The following is a 22955-nucleotide window of genomic DNA, read 5'->3' on the forward strand; positions in this document are numbered from 1 at the left end:
CGCACAGCAGAACATGGAGAAGAAACAATTATACCATAGTTCAGAGCATAAATCACATGAAAGTAGGGTGTCTACAGATAAGATCAGAGATGCATGAGGGAGACCACAACCTAGATTATAGGAGGGGTTAGTCCAAAGAACAGCTATACTGAGCGAGGGTCCGTTTTAAAATGGGAAGGCCATCCTTAATGGAAACCTACCCTTAGCCCCTAAAATCTAGGGTCTTCTGAAAATCGTTTGCAAAGAAACCCAGATAGGATTCACCTGGGTGATTGCATTATGTAGTGATGCACTTGCATTATCAGTTAGAATAAACTAAGCCAATTGGCAATTGTAGGCATTCTTTTGCCCTGACATGTGCACCAGACCAGATAGGCTAATTATTGAGGGCAGAGTGAATAGCAGACGGGTCTGAGCCATTGCACTCTCTTTACCCGCCAAGATAAGTGTTTTTAGACAATCTCAACATGCAGCAGCACATCAGCAAGGCAACCAAAGGAGCAAACTTCCAAATCAATACCTTGAGAAAACTTAAAGCCTTCCTTCCAGCCAAAGACTTCCAAACTGCAGTACAATCTATAGTCATCCCGCACATAGAATACGGAAGCACCGCCCTCTGCGGACTCCCCCTAACTACAACGGCACCCCTAAGAGCGTCCCTTAACGCTGCAGCAAGACTCATCACTGGCTCAAAAAAACACTCTCATATTTCCCCTGACTTTAAATCCCTGAACTGGTTACCTTTTGAAGCCAGAATACATCTGAAAATCGCCTGCATGACTCACAAGGCTGTACACATGAACTCACCCGCCTACCTCACTCAAAAGCTGACAATCTCGGGTGGCTCTAGAACTACTAGAAGCACAAACAATCTTTTGCTGAAACCTCGAAGATACAGGAAGGAAAAAACCTATAAACGGTCCTTTTCAGGAATGGCACCCAGGATCTGGAACTCACTCCCTCCGGAAACCAGGCTCATCTCCTCCAACAAACTGTTTAAGAAAGAAGTAAAAGCGATCCTCATGGCTAAATACACATGATCTATTATCCTGTAGCTCTCATGAATCCGCTCCGTAATACCTGCCTGACCCCCTGGTCTACCTGTACTACTTGTATCATGACTTATTTGATTGTATATGTTCCCTCTTTGTATTTTGATGTATTGTTAACGCACCTGTCTGACTTTGCACACTGTACCTACACCACCTCAACCATCCCTACTTTTGTACTACTGATGCACCTGTGTGACTCTACATCCTGCACGCATCTACCTCAAATATGCCCACCTTTATGTTATCTCCAAAAACACTTGTAGCACGCTTAAACAAGTATATGCTTATTTTTGTACTTTTATATTATTGGCGCAACTGTTTGACTATGCACCTTGTACTACCTCACCTATTATCTACCTCCTGTTTTTTGACCTACCTATGTAACTATGCACCTTGTACCTAACTACCTCAACTACTACATTCTATTTCCCACGTGCCCTTGTAAAGCGCTCTGATATCTGCAAGGATCTTGTTCGCGCTATATAAAACTTTCAAAATAAATACCTAGAGTCCTCACAAACAAAGGCGATAACCGAGGAACCCTAAGGAATTTTTAGATTGTCCGGATCCCGCCTTGTCCAGTAGTTATATTTAGGAACCCCCTCCTTTTGCCGAGTCTTCGCCGAGGTTGAGTCCGCCCTGGTAGTATCATCTTACCAGTAAGGGAGAGGATGCCGATGATGAAGCATGACACTACTATGTGTGTGAGGCATCCTCTTCTATCAAGGATGGCCTTCCCCATTTTAAAACTGACCCTCGCTCAGTATAGCTGTTCTTTAGACTAGCCCCTCCTATAGTCTAGGTGGTGGTCCCCCTCGTGCATCTCTGATCTTCTCTGCAAGCACCCTACTTTCATATGATATACGAGTTGTTTGTAGGAGGGACATATGGGTGCATTTTCATCCTCTCTATTTTGAGAGAACAACCCTAGTTTAGAGCAACACAATAGTGTATAGCATAAGGAGGAAAAGTGTCACACTAGGACAGGCGGCTGAACATTGCACAGCATGACAAGGAGAGGGAACAATGCTACCCTAGCATACCACACATGAGCACCCCACAGCGGGACAAGGAGAGGGAACAATGCTACCCTAGCATACCGCAGCTGAACACTGCACAGCGTGACAAGGAGAGGGAACAATACTACCCTAGCATACCGCAGCTGAACACTGCACAGCGTGACAAGGAGAGGGAACAGTGCTACCCTAGCATATCGCAGCTGAATACTGCACAGCGTGACAAGGAGAGGGGACAATGCTACCCTAGCATACCGCAGCCGAACACTGCACAGTGTGACAAGGAGAGGGAACAATGCTAACCTAGCATACCGCAGCTGAACACTGCACAGCATGGGGAGGAACACATTCCTGGGGCTGGATCGACAAGCCATTGCAGCAGGAGGAGCTACAGGAAGGGGGGTAGCCCAACACTGCACAGTGTGGAGAGGGAATACCGGCCCAGGAGCAGAACACCTGGACCTTATCCAGAGTATAGAGGAGAGGGAGAAAAGCCACTCTAGGCTACAGAGTACGCAAACACTGCCTACAGAAGAGAGGAAACTAGAGCAAAACAGGTGGATACTGCATTGCTTGAAGCAGAATGGATCAATGCCACTATAGTACAGAGTATCCTGACACTGCACAGAACGAGGAGAAGCAAGGTCAGGGGCTAAATGAGGATACCACTGCAGGATAAGGAGCTACAGGAAGGAGCACAGTTAAACACTGTATTCAGAGGAGAGAGAACGAAGCAAGGGTAAGACAGGAGCAAAGATTTGGACACCACACTATGAGGAGAGGGAACAGAGGAAGACAAGAGCAGAGCAACTTGACACTGTGCGAATGAGGGGGAACAGGAAACAATGTCACTCTAGAGTCTAGCACCTGCGTACTGCATGGTGATGAGCAGAGCTACAATGTCACGTTAGAGCACAGCCGCTGGCCCCCAACTTTACAATGAGAGGGTTCAAAACCACACCAGGACTGAACAACCAGCTTTGCACAGCTTGAGGAGGAGAGGTAACAAAGTGTTGGATACGGATACTGCAGTACAAGGAGAAGGCAGAATAGTGCTGTGATAGGACAGAGCAGCTGGCCAATCACAGCTTGATGATGAGGGTTCAATACCACACTGGGGCAGGACGGCTGGATATAGCATATCTTGATGACAAGAGGATTCAATACCACCCTAGTGAACTGGCAGTTGGACAATGGACAGCTTGATGAGCAGAGGGTTTAATAACACACTAGGGAAGAGCAACTGGATGCTACACAGGATGAACAGAAGGAATTCCACACTAATACAGACAATCTGGGCAATATATGGAAGAATGACAAAACAAAGAATGTTCAATCAGGGTAAAACCACTGGACGCTGTTGGTGTGGAGTGAGGAGAGGGCACAAACCCTCATCAGGGTGGATGAGATATATGCTGTGCAATGCAACAAGATCAGATTATAAAACATAAGTGTTACATAACAAAAGAAATTAGGAACAATAATTGAGCATACCGACTTCCCCTTGCCGTGTTTCAAGGGGTAAATGGCAAAGTGGATGTGGAGATAGAATTCCAGCTTCTGAGCGAGATGGTCCCCATCGCGGATCTCTTGGGGTATGTGCTCCTCCCAGAGCTCAAAGAACACTTTGCGATCTCCGTCTTCAAATGCCGTTATCAGGTCCTTCTGTAGGAGCAAAGGAACCTCAGTTAAAGAGCAGCCTGCCGTCAGCATTGCACACCATTCCAGTCACGTTGAACTAAACACAATTAGGCCCTTAACACGCATACCCTCCCAAGCAGCGGTGAGGGGATCCTATTCTACAAAACCCTGGAGAACTAGTTCCTTGGCTTTGTCAAGCAAGTTGGAGTCAGTTGGATTGCAACCAAGGAGTTGCTGGCCGTTCGCTGCTGCAGGTTCATTCAGGGTCCTTCAAACATGGCGTCTAAGCCAACATGCACTTATAAGCAGAGTAGGCAAATTCAGGAGGCAAATGATTTTCAGGAGTACACAGAAAAGAATGTTGAATTCTCCAGATTCTGTGAGGGCATCCATGCAGCCACTGGGAAGGAGCAGAAAGAAACAGAAGGACACTTCTGGACCTCAATATACAAAATACACTGTGAGACATACAAGCCCACAAGAAGAAATCTGCTAAGGATTAGAAGAGGGCAAAGCTTCTCAAATATTACAAAGTCTAGGACATAGTCATAGAGGACAAAAAGGTTTTTTGAGAGAATACAATTAAAACTCATAAAAGTTTAGAAATCACAGAGCTCTATTTGCGACTTTTGAGACCTGGCTAGGACAGTGCATCTGGATTCCCCAACCCACCCACAGGAGCAGTGGATCGAAAACAGAAGTACTGCCATAAGAATCTGCAATGGGAAAGCAATCAGGGCTGTATCCATAGTTATATTCAAGACGGATACATTCAAAGGGGTGTGGCTGCTGCAACAAGCGTAAACAAATTTGGACTCCGCTTACCGAACAGTACACAAAGCACTAGCATTTTTAAAGTTTTAAAACCTAAGAGTAGCACATGTTTTACAGTACCCCACAAATCGCAAAATGAAGATCCAGATCACACTCTTACAACTACCTCCAGCATTGCCTCAAGTCTCTGCTTTTTCCCTGAAGTAAACAAAAAGGTGATGGGTGGGAAGTTGAATTAATCTAAGCTACTGCTAATTACTCGGGCCGAATCCCAGTCCATCGAGGTGAAACCGGTCGTGGGATAGGTGTATTCCAAGTCATGCAAGACCTGCCTTGGAAGTTTGAGCTGGACTGCTACGATTTGAGCAGGAGCAAGGCTGATCTGCATATGGCCAGTCCCAAACCAAGGGGGCATGGCGTGCAAAATAATGATGGACTGGGATGTGGGCCAGAGGAACTACCAGTTGCTGAAGTTCTTTGTATATTTCACTCCTTTGTTCCCAGTTGAATCTACCTACATTCCTACTGCAGACATCTCCAAACTGCCCTTACTTTGCAAAGAATTCCAGCCAGTCACAGCACTCGCTATTACCTGGATCATCAATGTGTTGGAGTCTCGGAAAGCAGATCCCGATGTCTTTGGTAACGGCTTGCCTTTTACTTTACATTCCTTGGCAAAACTTTTCAGCGTATCCTCAAACTCTGCAAAGTTTAAATACTGGAAAAAAATTAAAACAAGTATTTTTAAATCCGATACTTCTGTCCATTATATAAATCTTGATAGAATGAAATATATTTTCTAACTCTGCACGTTGTACGTTTCAAAAAGGGAACACCAGCTTTGTTATACCCATTTCGTACTGAAGCTCTCTAAGGTGGTCTTTAACCTTGCATTAGTTTAAGTATAGTTTCACAAGAGTGCCATTTGAACGCCACTAATTACCAACATTGGGTTGACCCAGTCAACATTGCAATCCACCTTCTTGTCCATGGCACGCAAAAGTTGTCTTCCCTACTAAGTCCTACCCAAACTGCAACAGCGAGGGATGATGCAAGTCAAGATTACTTTGTGCCGGTTGATATTAATTCCACACAAACATGACTTTTACCTGTCCCAAGCCATCCGCCTCCTGGAATTCCACTTTGACATCTGCATACCCCTATCTACCTTTTTAACTTCTACTTGTATGACCTTGACATTTCACCTTCTCAGCATTTTTAAGATCCACACACCCTCCCTTGTGCTGAGACAAGATGATCTATGCCCTCCTACTGCATAAACTCAGCTACTTATGCAGCATCCCCTTGTCTTAGATACTTACTCCTTTCTCCCCCTATCTCAACTGTGCTGCCACTGTCCATTGCGCACACTTACATCTACTCCCACATCATCTCTCCATCAGCAAGCAGTCCAGCTACCAGTGCACAGGAGATGCCCGACAAATGCAGGAGTTAGCCATACTTTTAAAGGCTCCAACATTCTTTATCTTTCGCAGTTCATTCTATAACCTCAGCCACTTCTCTTAGTTTCTTACACCAACATTGTCTCATTAAACCCAACCATACCTGCATTGCACCAAACCCAGTCGTAACTGCATCTAACTATGCCTATCCATAACTGCATTTCATGACGCCCAACCGTAACCGGATTTTACTAAGCCCAGCCGTAACTGCATTTCACTAAGCCCAGCCGTAACTGCATTTCACTAAGCCCAGCCGTAACTGCATTTCACTAAGCCCAGCCGTAACTGCATTTCACTAAGCCCAGCCGTAACTGCATTTCACTAAGCCCAGCCGTAACTGCATTTCACTCAGCCCAGTCGTAACTGCATTTCACTAAGCCCAGCCGTAACTGCATTTCACTCAGCCCAGCCGTAACTGCATTTCACTAAGCCCAGCCGTAACTGCATTTCACTAAGCCCAGCCGTAACTGCATTTCACTAAGCCCAGCCGTAACTGCATTTCACTCAGCCCAGCCGTAACTGCATTTCACTCAGCCCAGCCGTAACTGCATTTCACTCAGCCCAGCCGTAACTGCATTTCACTAAGCCCAGCCGTAACTGCATTTCACTAAGCCCAGCCGTAACTGCATTTCACTAAGCCCAGCCGTAACCGGATTTTACTAAACCCAGCCGTAACTGCATTTCACTAAGCCCAGCCGTAACTGCATTTCACTAAGCCCAGCCGTAACTGCATTTCACTAAGCCCAGCCGTAACTGCATTTCACTAAGCCCAGCCGTAACTGCATTTCACTAAGCCCAGCCGTAACTGCATTTCACTAAGCCCAGCCGTAACTGCATTTCACTAAGCCCAGCCGTAACCGGATTTTACTAAACCCAGCCGTAACTGCATTTCACTAAGCCCAGCCGTAACTGCATTTCACTAAGCCCAGCCGTAACTGCATTTCACTAAGCCCAGCCGTAACTGCATTTCACTCAGCCCAGCCGTAACTGCATTTCACTTAGCCCAGCCGTAACTGCATTTCACTAAGCCCAACCATAACTGCATTTCACTCAGCCCAGCCGTAACTGCATTTCACTAAGCCCAGCCGTAACTGCATTTCACGAAGCCCAGCCGTAACTGCATTTCACTAAGCCCAGCCGTAACTGCATTTCACTAAGCCCAGCCGTAACTGCATTTCACTCAGCCCTAGGTACCTGCACTTGAAATCATTTTCCACCCTAGCACTACCTCAATGAAATGTCTCGCCCCTTTATTTAGGCCTCTAGTTGACTCTCCTCCCCCTATGCCTTCAGAACAGGCATCAGCACTAAATTACTGCTACTCAGGACCATTTCTGACATCATGATGCCCGGAAGTGATAGACTCTGGTTCCATAGTCATTGGAGCTCCCCCTCTACTGGCAGTCATTCCAAGGGTGTATAATGGAGCTTATTCTGATGCTAATCTGCGACTCCATCTCATCTGGTCATCCTAAGCACTTTTTGTAAATGCTCCATGCGCTGTGTGCGGTGCTTAAATATCCTCACTAGGTTCATAGAAAGACAGAATCCATTAATAATATTTACGACCTGCCTCCCTCTTCCTTGTAGACACCCCCCGGATCTGCCGATGCATCAGCGGAGGACGCTCCTTCTCCCACCTGGAGGCAAAAGCACAGAAGGACCTCCCCCTGCACCTCAGGACCGCCTCATCGCTCTGGATATTCAGGAAAGGACTCAAGACCTGGCCGTGCGAATGAACAAGAGCACCACGAAGCAGCTAGCAACCCCAGCGCCTTGAGACGCTCACAGGTTATTTGCCGTGCTTTATAAATCCCCCGATTGATTGGTTGAAGCTAGACCACAACTTGTAGAATGCACAATACATCAGAGGATGCTTGGAGGACGGAGGAACGTCTGACTGCAACCATAACAAGGCTAAGAGACGCTTCAAGATAAGGAAAGCAAACACTATATTGTTCAGATATTTACAATTCACTCATGTCTGAAGTGTTCCTAAGAGACAAGCTTGCAATGGTAACATAATGTTGATTTTTGGAGCAACATTCAACATTTTCAGCACTGGCCCCTGAAGATAAAATTTAAGACACTCAGAGGTCTCTCACAAGAAAGGTTCAGTAGTATTTTGATATTGGAGACATCTGACCCTGTATGGAGTCAATAAGTTAATGCGGGTTAAGTAAGCTCATATAGAATATCTGAGCATCATTAGCATATGCGTAAACTTGATTCGTTTTGGTACCTCTTTCCTTCAGCGCTGAAGGACAACCTAACCGCTTTCGTCTCCCTTTCTAGACCACAGATTCTTGAATCTCCAGTGTAATTTCAGTTATCATTGCACGATAAATGCTTGGGATTGTTTTAAAGAATCTTTGAGGTCAGAAAACACCAGCAACACAGTATAACCACTAGCAGTTGTTACACTAAATAATAAAAAATCACAGACCCACTAACACTTAATTGAAACATCCTATATTTTGGGTCTTCCTATAATCCTCAATAGCAGACATCCTCCCGCCTAATGAAACTCCTCATGACAGTGGGAAGGTCTGGATTTAGTTACAGTATAATATCTGAGTCAAACTCTTTATTTACAATTTGTCCATTCTTTTGAAAAGTCAGACTGAGGTCGGTGTTGATTCCCACAATTTGCTGGAATGTTTGATAGGTGGGCCTTGGTAGTGATATCACAGTCGTTTAGAATGAGACAGAACTATATTTGAAGACCCTTGAAAAACCTCTACTTTGTGAGAAAACTCGTCAAAACCCACTGCTGAAAACCAAAGGAGTTACACTGTTTTTCGAATTTGTAGGCCATTTAAATAGACATCTTTTAATAGATTTGAAAAATAATTACTATGAAAGTTGTAAACTGAGTGAGCAGCTATCCTATTGCTTTCATACAGACTGAAAGTATTTCAGGTTTTATGTGAAAACTGTGATATGGCAAATTTTGTAAAGATAAAGGAGAAATTGTAAAGATTGGACATTTATGCATAAAGCTGGTCTGAGGGTGTCATACTTTTTTAACTGGAAGAGTGTCATGGATTCCAACTACACGCTGATTTTCTGCATCGATCTGCTAAAGTAAATGCTGAGGCATCAGATCCCTTACATGAATGCCTTCTCCTGAAATGCAGGAGATGTAACATGAAGAAATGTGAACAGGATCACTGCAGTTTTCTTCTTGCCACATATGCAGGACATTATGCATCAAGAAAAGGAAATTGGGATCTTTTAACTTGCAAGGCATGGGAATTTAAAAGGCTGATCTATTTTGCTAACATAACAGTAATTCAGTAATACACTACTGGTCACACATATTTAATCCAAGTAAGATTAGCAGACAATGAAGCAAAACATAGGGAGTGGTCTTCAACCTAAGGTGAAAAAATTTCATATGTTCTTCATGAATTATGTAGTTGTACAGATGTTCAAAGTCTGTGTCAAGAAACTGGGGTGTTACTTTCATTATTAAAAAAAATGCTATTTCCCTCTCCGAAAACCTGCATATATGGTAAACTTAACATGAGCGAAGGCGAAAAACGAGGCAGTGGAGAGGAGGCATGGTCCAATCTTGAACGCTAATCATTAGCCCCAGTCAACAGTACCTTTCAGAAGCTTTTTGATTAGAACAAATTAGTTATGCCATATTCTACTTCATATTTAACAAGAGCTGTCATATAACAGGGATAATTGACATGGGATGTGTCCGATAACGTCGACGTGTGCCAACTGATTGGAAAGGAGAGGGTGAAGGCCACGCTTTGTGCCCAGCTACTACAGAGTAGACGGAGTGACTGTGAAAAGGACTTTGCAAGAGGTAATGAACCTGGCCAGTGTCTGCTCAGCAGGTACAGACAGTCATTGTCAGTGAGCTTATGCATGTCTGAAGGAGTCATATCCTGGTCCCACCATGTGCTACAGACAGTGGATCAGAACACGGCTGAAGGCAGTAACTTGTGCTCTCTGAGAATGGCTATAAGCCATGTTCTGGCATTATTACAGTTAGGGAACAGTGTGCGTCATTACAACATCCGAAAAATTTGTGCTGTTTCTTAAGCGGACATTATGATTCTCTACTTACATCACAAATTAAAATAACTTTTAAAAAATCAAAATACAGTAAACCCAACTCTGGTAGAGGGATGCTATTTGTACCATTTTAAACCACAAAAACACTAAATGGGTCGGTTGCGATTAGCTACACAACTATAACTTCACTATGTATTACTTGTGACCTCATATGGCATGCCAGATCACATAATAAATAAAGAAAGGTATGTGGTACAAGATTATATTTTCCCAATAGGATAGCATAAGCCTACTCTTGATCATTGCATAAGTCCACTTTCAGGAAATATCATAGCAGTAATTTGGAATATGATGGCACTTCATTACAGGTGATCTCACAGAGACAATAAAAGCACTTATAGTGAATGTGAAATCATTTGTTTAGGTTACAATAGCATTTTCTACGGCTAATATTTTGATGAGACCGTTAATTGATGAGTGGTGGGGTTACCCCATACTTTCTCTAAGGTGAAGAAGCATGGAAAATTGAGAATATGTGTAGAATTTTGTAGCTTGAACAAAACACTTTGGGTGGAGTCTCAATGGTCACCACATATTGAAGATTCGTTGATGACGTTCTGGGAGGCTAGGTACTGTACCAAGATAGATCTTGCCTCAGACTACTATCAAGTGGATTTAAATCCTCGTTCCAAGGATCTAACTGCAGTTGTGTTCCCAGTAGGTATATTTCAGATCCACAGGATGTCTTTTAGTTGGGAAATCTGGGGGTCTGTTTTTCAGAGAATAATCTTCAAGATCTTCTTATGCTAGTTCTACCTCAAGTTCATTCAAGACTTTGCAAATAAAACAGAGCACACAAGGGAACTTATGAGGAAAAGAAAGGCTTTTGTATGGAATGAGGCATGTGAATACAAACTAGTCCCCATTCCAGATGACCAACTTGCAAGCATGTTTGCAGATAAAAAGGACTGAAGGAATATGAATTACTATGTGCAAGTATAGACTTTGAGGAAACTAAATGTTTCCTGATTTGGGGATTTCTGTGACTGCATGGATATTCTCTAGTGTGTCTTGAGTAAAGCCGCTATGCTCTACAGTATATCTAAAGTAATAATATGTTGTTCTTCAAAACATCTTCCAATATGTTTCTCTGTGCTTCTGTATGCCTTTGTGATGTTACTGCGTTCTGATATATGTTTTTAGTCACCGTTTTCTAAAGTTTATTTACTGAAAAGCCACAGTAAGTATTATTTCTGTGACATGAAATTTGCTCTGCAGTAGGTCTTCTGTAATGTGGAAGCTCATAACAGTAATAAGCACAGTTATGTATTCTATGAATTACCATAACCATTTTTTTCTTATTTACAACCATAACTTTCAACGCCCACCACGTTTAAAGAAGAGTGAATATACTGATTAATTTACATGTCTTATACCAACAGAATCTAACAGTGAAAATGCCATTCAAGCGTTTATTTAAAAAAACACATTTCAAAAATAAAAACTTAAAAGCAGTGCCCTCTTTTAAAAAAAGTGCAAGAACTAGCATGTTCTACTTACCTCTTTTACCAGCCCAAGCAGATCAGCTTCATATGCAAGAATATCCCCCATCATAAGGAAATTTAGATTTTATCATAGCCAAACACCTACAAAAAATAGAAACCCTTCAGTAAAATAATCTGATAAAGAAACAGCTTGAAAGGCAGCACATCGCTTTGGCTCAGTTGCATCAGAGATTTAAAATGAGATGTAGAAATTCTTGTGCGCACTAGCTTGGTCACGCTGAGTGACAGTCAGCCTGGCTTTAATTCTACTTTATGTAAAAGCATTTATGGGTGGTAGGATTACTTGTACATTCACAGACAGAAGTTGTAAGTTTGAATGCAGGTACGTGAGGTAAGATCACAGTCCTTACGGGTTAGAAAGATAACTCTTCCTTTTTATAGCACAGTTAAGTAATATTATTCATAAGGGGAGGGAAAACCCAAGTTTATTAGTCGGGGAGGAGCCAGAAAGCTCGAGAAGAAGCAGAGGGCCACCATGGTTCATATCAGCTTGAATGTCCCCTTCTCCTTGGATAAAATTGCTATTGTGAATAAAGATCCCTGAAGTATGGAGTGTAATTCAAGACATTACTTCTTAGAATGTGTGATGTTGCAAGGTCTTATAAAGATGGATGGTACATGAAGCTTGACTTTTCCATAGTTTTTGGCAACTAGGATCTCCGATTTTAAGGTCTTGCTTTAGCCAAGACCTTTTTCATTTTACTAAAATTATACTACAATTTACTTACTTGCATGGGCTTTCGAACACCCATCTTCATCCATTGATCTGTTGGGTCATTCCCATATTACTTTTGCCCACTGCACCATAGAGAATAAGACAATGGGACAGCCATCTTCGGCTATTCACTACCTTTATAGTGAGTGCCGGCATCCACACACAACGAAGTTTCCTTGAGTGTCAGGGACTACTATGGCAATGTGTACTTTTTGAGACAAAAATAGTCTTGCTTTTAGCTTCTCTTTATTTTATTTAAGCTTGACAAGGGCCCGACAGCTCCCCAACAATAAGGTTTTGTAAAAACATGACAAAACAAGCCTTGACAAAGTTTCAAAGCAGACAGTCAACACCAGACCTACACGCTTTGCCAATGATAGTTTCTCATGGAGCAACATGAGCTTTCTACTGAAATGCACTGGAGTGAATGGCTATTTTCAGGGTCATAACAAAGTATCTTATACAAATGCTGATAACACACTAGAACCACAATTAGTGACAATATCAGTCATTTACTGGTGGTACAAAATAAATGTAAAATTTTAAATTAATTCTCTGCTGATTTCTCCATGTGAAAACGTCAATCGCCTTCTTTATATTTAATTAAACAACTGTAGGCAGAAGACAGATAATAGCACAAGACAGTAATATTCTTCTGGGTGGAGTCAAAACCCACTTCACGAATTTAAAGAATTTGTAACAATTCAAGCAGACAGATGTGATGCAACGCTAGAAGGTACTCCAAGGCTTCATAATACCGCAAAAAAACAGTCCAACAGCCATTGGGTAATGCGAACTTCAGCGCTCCCTTATTTAATCACCATAATATTATAACCACATTTTCTGTTTTTAAACCTTTAGAATGTCTGTTTTATACACTTGGTGACTTCACCCCCACAATCTGATGCAGCTGAGTGTTCTGCACTGCGCGTTCTAAAAAGCAACAGAAATCAGTGTCATAAGCACACTGAGGTCACTTCTAGTTCTTCCTTCGAATTATGTTTCATATTGTAATGCAACAAGAAGACTGATATCTTCAGCGTCAGAAAGAAAAACTGTTGCTTACGTGACACGTAATAACTCATGGACTGCTAATCATTTATTCAAGAGAATTCATAGCACCCACACTTTCTTCTGATGCACTAGATTAGTATTTTTCAGTTCTTTACTATATCACACTACATCAACAGCTTCTGTTAGCATCTGTTCTTTACTAACTCAACCACCACTGTAAACAAGTGAAACATATACCTCACAAATTATCTAAAACCACATGAAATTCACCATTAAATCATATCCAAATGGTCACTAAAATTCAACATTCAAAAAGTGCCATAAGGATCAGAAACCTTTATTTCATTTAGGATTTTTTATTGAAGCGTCAATTATTTTTCCTCCAACAAGGGTATAGGACCTTGTATCCTGTTTAGAGAGTTCAAGGCTTTTTTAGTGCAGTCCTATGGGGTATGACTGTCCACACATACTTTAAATTGCTTTTCAGTTAACTGTGTCTACACAGTTCGTTTCGTCCTCTCACATGGGACTGGGGATTGCGGAGGTCTTCATCAGGGCTCAGGTCCTAATACGCTTACCCTAGTTTTTCCATTTTAACAACAATCACCAATTAGTCAAAATAACAACTCATTTCCAAATATATCATGAACACCAATTCACTTGGATTCCCCCTGGATACCCCCTCACCCACAAGGAACACATCGCCAAGAAAACCAGATGGCCTCATATCTGCTTTTTTCTGCTAAGAAACTGACTGCCGTTGAAACCCTTAAACTCTCACATCTTGATTATGGCAATGCCTGGTATAACGGCCTTCTAGAGACACTGGCCCCCTTGGTTGGCAATCGTTCAGCCACAGCATACCTCATTTATTTTTCTTTTTTTTACCTCATGAAGTGCCTGGAAAAATAGGACCACATCAACGCCTCCCTGATGTAACTTCATTGGGTACCCTTGCTGGCCTAACCCGTCTCTGAAATCAGGGCCACCATATACAAAACCAACACAACGTCACTCATGCCTATCAGTGGTCTCGGCACAATCTTATCCAGGATACCGTAGAACTGGAAACAGAGAGCAAAAGAGAAAAAGAAATAAGGCACGAAAACTTCTCCATCTATGTACCCAGTATCTGACATTATATCAATCTATCCATCAGAGCCACTTCAACCAAGCTCCAATTTTGGAAAAAGCTGAAGACACATCTTGTTAAAAACACAACTTCACAACACAGTAACAGTTCATTTCAGCCCCAAGCTGCCCCCACTTGCTGACTATATCTTTTTTATGTTACCATGTACATCACTGTGCTGCCCTTCGGCTAGGTTCACACTAAACAAATACCTCATATATACGTTCATACAGATTTTTTCGAGAGGTTGAAAAGAAACCAGGTACCCAGCAAAAACTTTTTAAATGGGGCACTTCTAATTCAGCACTTATACTGCAAATAGTAAAACTAAAAGAATTAAATTAACTATTCAAAACTAGTATTGAATAACGTGAGCTCTGATGTTATCCAATGTAAAGTACTAACCTACTTTCCTATTTGAGGCCTGGCTCCAGACAGTCATAAGCATCAGTGACATTAAACACAACCTGCATCAGTGCAATGAGGCCAAAACAAGCATCAAATAGCACAGACAGTACAGAAATCAATGGTCGCAGACCGCAATGAGCATCAACAGACCTAGGAGGGTTTGAGCATTAATGCTATCAGTCAGCAATGAGCCTCAGTTGTCTCGGGTAGAGATAAGCCTTCATGGTCCAGGCAGCAAGGTGCATTAGTATTGGTCCAGGCAGTAGTAAGCATCAATGTTGCACACAGACATCAGTGAGCATCAATGGCCTCGGCCAGTGCACTGCACTCATTGTTGGCTCCAAGCAGCGCAAACATCATAAGCATATGTTCTGAAGAGCTCTCAAAACCCACTTGTTCCGTTCAATACTTGTGTAGCTGAATCTAGTTTAGGCCTCCTCATTGTCTCTCACCATAGCGCGGGGACACGCCGGTGTGCGTAACCAGGCGCTTTAGAAATTTCCATAATAATAATAATAATAAGCAACATGCACTATTGTCCTGAGGCAAAAAAGGAAAACAATGGCCCCAAGAAGTAACGAATGTCAATGAACCTCGGTAAGTGGATTAATGGCCTCATGCAGTAGCGGTACAAAAGGGTGTGGTGATGGACGGAGCATCTGAATCAATCAAACACTCACAACCAGTCAAAAGATCTGGGTTTAATCCATCACCGTTCTTTAGCCCACTCTGCCACCCCAGTTCAGACATGGCTATATGCAAATCAGTCTGACCCTGTACCTCATGGGAACAGTCCAGCCTGAACTGCCAAGCCATGTCTTCCCTGGACTGGAAACAAGCTTCCGAGGACCGGCTTCTGGCATTCCAGCCGTCTTCAGCCCGGCTTGCTTGAATCCAGTGGCAAAGTGAGCAAGGGACTCACGTCTGAGCATACCCTGCCACACTTATGGCGGCCAAAAGCGGTACAAAAGGGGGTGGTGATGGACGGAGCATCTGAATCAATCAAACACTCACAACCAGTCAAAAGATCTGGGTTTAATCCATCACCGTTCTTTAGCCCACTCTGCCACCCCAGTTCAGACATGGCTATATGCAAATCAGTCTGACCCTGTGCCTCATGGGAACAGTCCAGCCCGAACTGCCAAGCCATGTCTTCCCTGGACCGGAAACAAGCTTCCGAGGACCGGTTTCTAGCATTCCAGCCGTCTTTAGCCCGGCTTGCTTGAATCCAGTGGCAAAGTAAGCAAGGGACTCACGTCTGAGCATACCCTGCCACACTTATGGCGGCCAAAAGCGGTACAAAAGGGGGTGGTCCGTCCATCACCACCCCCCTTTGGTACCGCTCATGCAGTAGAGCACATCAATCGATACAGGCATTAATGGCACAAATATCTTTAGCCACAGTCATTAATAAGAAACAATGGCACAAATAGTAATAAACATCAATAGCCCCAAGAATGAATGAACAAGCAAAGCCAACGGTCAAGTATGCATTTATGGCACCAGACAAAAGAAATATCAATGGTGTTGAGAAATAAAGAGCACCAATAGCCTCACACATTAACCACATGCGCGCTGCTCTTATTCTGCTGCTGCGCTTGCTTTTTAAAAAACCCATTGTTCATGACGAGCTGGGCTCGTCATCAGCCTCGAAGGGGTTAATGAAAAATAATGGCCCCAAGCAGCACTAGCATCAACAGCCTCAAGCAGCGATGAGTGTCAACAGCCCCAAGCAGCTCTAGCGTCAACAGCTCCAAGCAGCGATGAGTGTCAACAGCCCCGGGCAGCAATGTCAGTCATTGGCCCCAAACAGCAATATATGTCAACAGCCCCATGCTGCAGTGAGCATCAACAGCCCCATGCTGCAGTGAGCATCAACAGCCCCATGCTGTAATGAGTGTCAACGGCCTCATACCAAAAAAGAATGTCAGTTGCTTCACGCAGTCATGAGGCTCAAAGCTTGTGAAGGAGCACGATTTTTGTAAATAAAATCTGCTCAATGTAATCTACCCTAATGCATGCTTTTATAATGCGTGTGGAATTACCTACATATAATATTAGAGTGTACAACACGTGAAATGTGCATAAGGCATGACAAATATGCGTTTCTTAGTTAATATAATGAGACTAATGCTAATTGGATGCTATTCTGTCTTCCTAACTGCAGGAAATAAATGACAAAAGGAAAAGCTTTATTCTTCGTGAAAGTAAATATAGGCTTTTAGAAATTATTCTCTGTTTTGCTAACGTAATATTTATTTATTTATTTTATTTCGAAGGTTTTATAGAGCGCGAACAAGATCATTGCGGATATCAGAGTGTTTTCCAGTGCTGCATTATACATAGAGAATAGTATGACAAATTATACAGGTAATAAAATTAAGGGGACATACGCAAGGGATAATAGTACGAATGCAAAGTACAAATCGTGGGGTAGAGAAACATGGGAAAACAGTAAAACAAAGCACAGGAACAGTCGTAGAGAGCTTAACGTGAGTCTCTCGATTTCTTAAATTCCAGGGCAGGAAATCGTGCCTAGGGAGAATAGATGGACCCTCAGCGCAATAGTAAGGGAACTATTGTTCTTCAGATTTGCTTAGAGTCTAGTCAAGTAAATATTGCCATGAGGATCGCTTTTACTTCCTTTTTGAAGGAGACGGTGGAAGAGTTCAATCTGGTTTCAGGGGGAAGAGTATTCAAAATCCTGGGTGCCATTCCAGAAAAGGTTTGTTTATATCTTTAGAGGATGTGCTTTTCCGTGCTCCTGTCCGTCAAATGTTACAAATGCTTCCTTAGAGTACAGATATTTCGCCTAGTTCTGAATAAACTTTTACGGTTCTTTCCTGTCTAGGCGAGGGATGTAGGCGACATGAATGTAACAATTACAACATTTAAATACATTCGTAGCTAGGTTCTTTCTTCTTCCTCCCTTGGAAATTATACAATATTTAGACAAAGAGTGTTTACAAAATAGTAGTAAAGTCACGGTCAGTAGACTGTCACACCCCCGTGATTAACCAATACAGAGACTTGCTGAAGAAAGAGAATGCACCATATTAATGGAAGAAAAGAATTAGAGTACTATAAAGATTCCTGTGGGAAAATATTCCTTGGCTCGTTCACAAGATCGGTGACCTGTCCATGCGTTCGTGGTAGCTGAATGCCATGCTGATTCCCGATTCTCTGGCTGGTGTATCCTGCAAATCCTAAAGACTTTACTAGAGACTTTGCACATCATCAGCTGGTGAAGCTGCTCTTGCTATTCCCTAACGGCCAAGGGGTAAGCTTTTCAGACTAATTGCATGCTGTGCATTAGTATTTCCGTTACATAAGTGAACTGTGTTTCGCTGATGTTTTATCTCACTCTCACTCCTCTAAATCTGATGATCTGATGTCGTCACAAATGAGCTGTTAGGTTCATTGTGAATCTAACCTGTATCATTGAGAATCAAAGTAATGAAATTCTGATTTGTATTTGTGCTTGACCATTCATATTATGAAATAAAAAGAAAACCTAAATAGAAAAGAATAGTGTTTGTCTTTATTCCTGAGTTTTAAAGATATTTGGACTCATTTATAAATAACTAATGATCAGCGTATTTCTTCATTGTAGATCCTTGTGGAGAAATAGCATTCCGTCTTTCATTATTTAGTCCGTTTTAGCTCTACCAAAGATTCATTGGAGGACTTTTGATATTGCTAACTGAGTGATAAGGACGTATGGGTTCGACATTAGAGTTACGTTTCTGATTGTTATATAGTGGTTGGTGTGGATAAGTGTGATGACAAAAATCCCCCAACGCTTCAGCTACACCACTTGTGACCCCCTTACTGTTACTAACGCACAGTGAGGCCACTTTTGGGCCAGTAGGCAGTGCAGCCTGTCACTCTGTATGCATTTAAGGCAGAAAGGTTATAGGGTTCTCATCCCGCAAATAAAGGATCCGAACTTCCCCAGCTTCAAAGGTGCAGAAAGTTATCAAGAAACAAAAGAAAAATGAAAAAATATCAAATTATTTACCATTAATATTTTAAATTAAAGTGACTTTTTTTTCTTTTGCTGTGATTTTGTTTCCAATTTACACTTCAGAAAAATAATTCTAATTTAATATAGTCAAAATATTAATATTTCATATTTAAATTAATTTAATATTGCTGGAACGTTTTAAATATTTTTCTAAAATGTAAATAAAGATGTAAAATTAATAAACTTCGATTTTAAATTAAAATATTAAATTAAAATCTTTCACAATAAAATATTTTTATACTTTTTCAAGTTTAGTAACTTTTACAACTTTCTCTATGCTTTATCATACAGAGAAATCTTCCCGGGTGGAGGGGACCTCTGCCTGGATTTGAAAAGTTACTAGTAGTAGTATCTTTTATTTGAAATGAATCATCCGATAATATTTGAACATTCTTCATGATTAATACTAATTTCCTCTGTTTTCCCCTATGCCCCAAGAAACAAATTAAAACCAATCGCTATTGTGGTGATAGTGAGAACCACTGACTGCTCATCAATGGCGCAGGCCTGACTCACCGCTTTGGTGTCAGATGCAAATTAACTGCCATAATAGAAACTGTTTTTAATGTTTCCCTATGATAATGGGGAAATAGAAGCAATCAATAACAAAGACTAATAAAATATTGTGAGATGATAAACTTCAAACAAATATTATTTCATACTGTGAATGACATTTTGGATAAAACTAATGATTGAATGTTTGAACAAGTCTAATTCCATGACACTGAAGTGGAGCAGTACTGAAGTACAAAAAAGGTAGTGCGCCAGATGGTGACAACCCAGGGCAGAGGATATTTGTAAAGAACATCATGTTAGAGTGAGGACTTGTTGCACAAGACTGTTTTTGTATATCATGCCATTTCCCATCCCCATGTGTCTAGAGAGCAGATCCCTCTCTTGAGCTTAGGAAACAAGAGGGCTGTCCATGCATTGGGTGTGACCTTTAGGTCAACTTCTTGACTACTCAGCATATGAGACGATGCTGAGCAGGGAACTGTCAGTCTCCAAGAAAAAGTTAAGAGGGTACCAGATAAATTTAGGAAACATGGAGAAGCTGAGTAATGTAGTAACTATACATTTATTGGAGTAATCAAATAATGTGTAAATAACCGAACTACTTGAGTAACTTTAAAGCTAGGCCCCCCAAATATCTCGTATAACCCATTTCAACAAAATCCCAAAATCAGAAAACGCTTATCTTAAATAACTCAAATAGATCAAACACTGTTTCCTTTCTACACATCTAAATGTTGATGAACATGAGCTGGTCCTCTCTTTTCTAGGCTTGGGCAATGCAATCCTTGTGAGGGATCTCTTAAAACTCAACAGCGCCTAGTAAGGCCATTCTCCATTTAGACGTTACCACCTACTAGACAGATCGAGCACATCTCGCCGATTCTTAATGAACTACATTGGCCCGCTACAGAAGCAAGATCAGCTGCCCAGCTTATACAGTCATTTTTCTAATTGATCTCTGGACAAACTTTCTATGGCGCTGTCACCACAACTCCTTTCAATCGGATATCAGAATTGAACCCATGCTCGTGTCATTCAGGAAACAATGCAAAAATGACCTCTTCCGAACTCACCTCTAAGACCATATTTCCCACAAACTCTGGAATCTAATCCAGACATTGTTGCACTGTTAAGAAAACTAACATTGCATTGTTTGCTTTTCAGTTTATTATAAAGTGCACTAATGCCTTATAATGCATACTGATTTCGTATGAAAATAGCAAAATAAAAAAAATGCAAGTAAAAGACTTGTTTGCACTGTGTTGTCATAGAGAAACCAAAAGTGGAAAGCTTCAGCACTCCAAAACCAGGAGAGATCCTAAGACAAACATCAGTAAAGCAAGTCCAAGAACCAATAAAAATAAATTCATTCATCTGGCCAGTGGTCAAATGCAAGTTAATCAGAATAACATGTAGTAATGCAGATATTACTTAAGCATAAGGGCGAGAAAAGGGTATTGTTGCCCATGTGTGGGCAAAGTTGGAAATGGGATGGAAGCCTTGCATGTGCACTCTTACACACAGCAAAATTAAGGTAGCGCATACTTCATCGCTTCGGTCTTAGCCCCATCATGATTTGTGATTCGAGAAGTTCACATAATGCCACAAGAAGCACGTGACCACTCTGTACCTAAGAGATACTCTCAAGACATAAGACACAACTGGTTGTTAAAGTCTCCAGGAGCATGAGTCCCTTTTGTTCGATCTGAGCCAAATATATAGAACCAACTGCCGTCAAATGGATTAGGGCGATATGGGCCATGTGTATTGATTAGAAATGATATTCCTGCTATAGCAGCAACGACTTGGATAAAGTATCACAAGTTTCTAAGCATCAATAAATCAGAGCAATGTGTGGTGAGACAGCTAATCCGGCAATGGGTCAGGTGTCACACCAACTATACGTTGCAGATATATACTGAATGAAATAGCCCTGTGAGACAGAACAAAAAGAAAACCTAGCCATTTAGTAGAAAATGAAAAGGAGAATTGTGCAAAGTCCTGGAAATTATGTTGCCTATAGTCATATCAAAATAGGGAGCTAATCTGGGGACCCAGATATAATGAAGTTTGAAAAGGTTTTTTTTAAACACGTTTGTTGCTCTCTCTCGAAGTCCTCGTGTTCTGTGTACTTCTCTGCCTCATCACTGTACCTTGCTCCTCTGCACAAGTATTTAGATGCACTCCCTCACCAGTGTTTTACCACGAGCATGCCTTCTGTTATCCCCCCAGCCTTCCCTCCTTCAGTTTATGGTTTCCCTATGGACTTCAGTTCTCCCTGGCTGATCTCTACGCAGTTGTGTTTGAGCCATTCTAGCCCTTGCCTTTCCCATCTGTGTCTTTTACTCCCATCATCCCATGTAGTATCTAAGTCTATGATCTGTAATATTACGTGCTCTGGACAATATGCTGCCCAGCCTGCCCTACTCCCTCTAATGATCTTCATCACCTTTCTCTGTCACCGGTTCCCTACCCATTCTATCTCCAGAATTTCTATTTTAAACACTCTGTTCTGCGTGAATAAAAGCACAGAAACACTTCGCATTCTAATTCCTGATGCTCACAGTGGAGGGGCTTTGCTAGGTAAGGGGAGAGGCAGTCTGAGAGCTACCTATAGCAGCCTCCACCAGGGGGTCCTGCTGGGGAAGGTGTGAGGGGGATAGGGCCACCCAGGGCGAAGCAGAGAAGGGTGGTGTGCAGAAAGGGGGAGCCAGGGGGTGAGGCACAGAAGGGTGTAACAGGGAATGTGCTGCAGGAGAGAACTGTCGGTTAGCCTACAGAATTCATAACAAGCGGCCGTTGTATGGTGTGCATGAGAGGGCGGCAGCGTGGCGAGGGGGTACAGGGAAGAAGCAACCCTTATTGGGGGTGCAGGGAGCCTCACCTGTCCACGTTCGCTGCACAGGTCCTCTTGCAGCACCCCTAGAAAAGCTTCCCACCACCGCGCATGCGCTCTCAGAGCGGCTTCCCTCGCCTGTAACCAAGGAAACGAGCCACACCTCGCCCTCCAATGAGGCAGTAGGTCATCACATCACGTGGTTTCAGGCACCAATCAGTTACTCTGGAGCGAGCGCGGCACTGAAACGTGCGCCGTAAAATAAAGGTGAAGATTCAATCGGCCATCTTAAGGTGAGAGAATGTTGTCATGAAAGGCAAAGTAGGTTATTGCAAATATATGAAAGAAAAGAGAAATGTTACTGCTATGCAAGCAGTGTATCGTTATCAGCTGTTGATATCCATTCATTAAATTGAATAGGACTATTGTTCTAAATATTTGGCATGTTTATAAACATATTAGCGTATTAAAAGTATCTGGAAAATATGAGGCAATCTAACTTTACTACATAACTCCCATATTATCGATTGATTGATTGATTGATTGATTGATTGATAGGCTTTATTTCGATATAAAAATATCATAAAAGCTTGTTCAACAATTATAAAACACAACATTTACAACAATCATTTCTTAATTGCACAGAAAGGGAGAAAAGGGAGTAAAGTGTTAAAACAGTTAAAACAAAAATTAAATTGACAAGGACAGTCTTCTTGCACGGATCAACCATGACCACTTTAAAAATTTTGAAACACCGCAAA

The 22955-nt window shown here is 42.0% G+C and overlaps 1 protein-coding gene across 1 annotated transcript in view; it reads right to left on the minus strand.

Moving 5' to 3' along the window:
• Positions 1-22355, minus strand: part of ARMC9 (armadillo repeat containing 9) — a 417510-nt gene extending 395155 nt beyond the window's left edge. Inside the window, exons 1-4 of the mRNA XM_086944561.1 lie at positions 22243-22355; positions 11542-11627; positions 5076-5201; positions 3563-3733 (exon numbers count right to left, since the gene is read on the minus strand). Of these exons, the coding sequence (XP_086800687.1) occupies positions 3563-3733; positions 5076-5201; positions 11542-11595 (351 nt within the window). The 5' untranslated portion in view covers positions 11596-11627; positions 22243-22355. The remainder of the gene's footprint in view (positions 1-3562; positions 3734-5075; positions 5202-11541; positions 11628-22242) is intronic.
• Between the last annotated feature and the right edge of the window lie 600 nt (positions 22356-22955).

Source organism: Lissotriton vulgaris, chromosome 11 (assembly GCF_964263255.1).
Source record: "Lissotriton vulgaris chromosome 11, aLisVul1.2, whole genome shotgun sequence".
Classification (NCBI taxonomy): Eukaryota; Metazoa; Chordata; class Amphibia; order Caudata; family Salamandridae; genus Lissotriton; species Lissotriton vulgaris.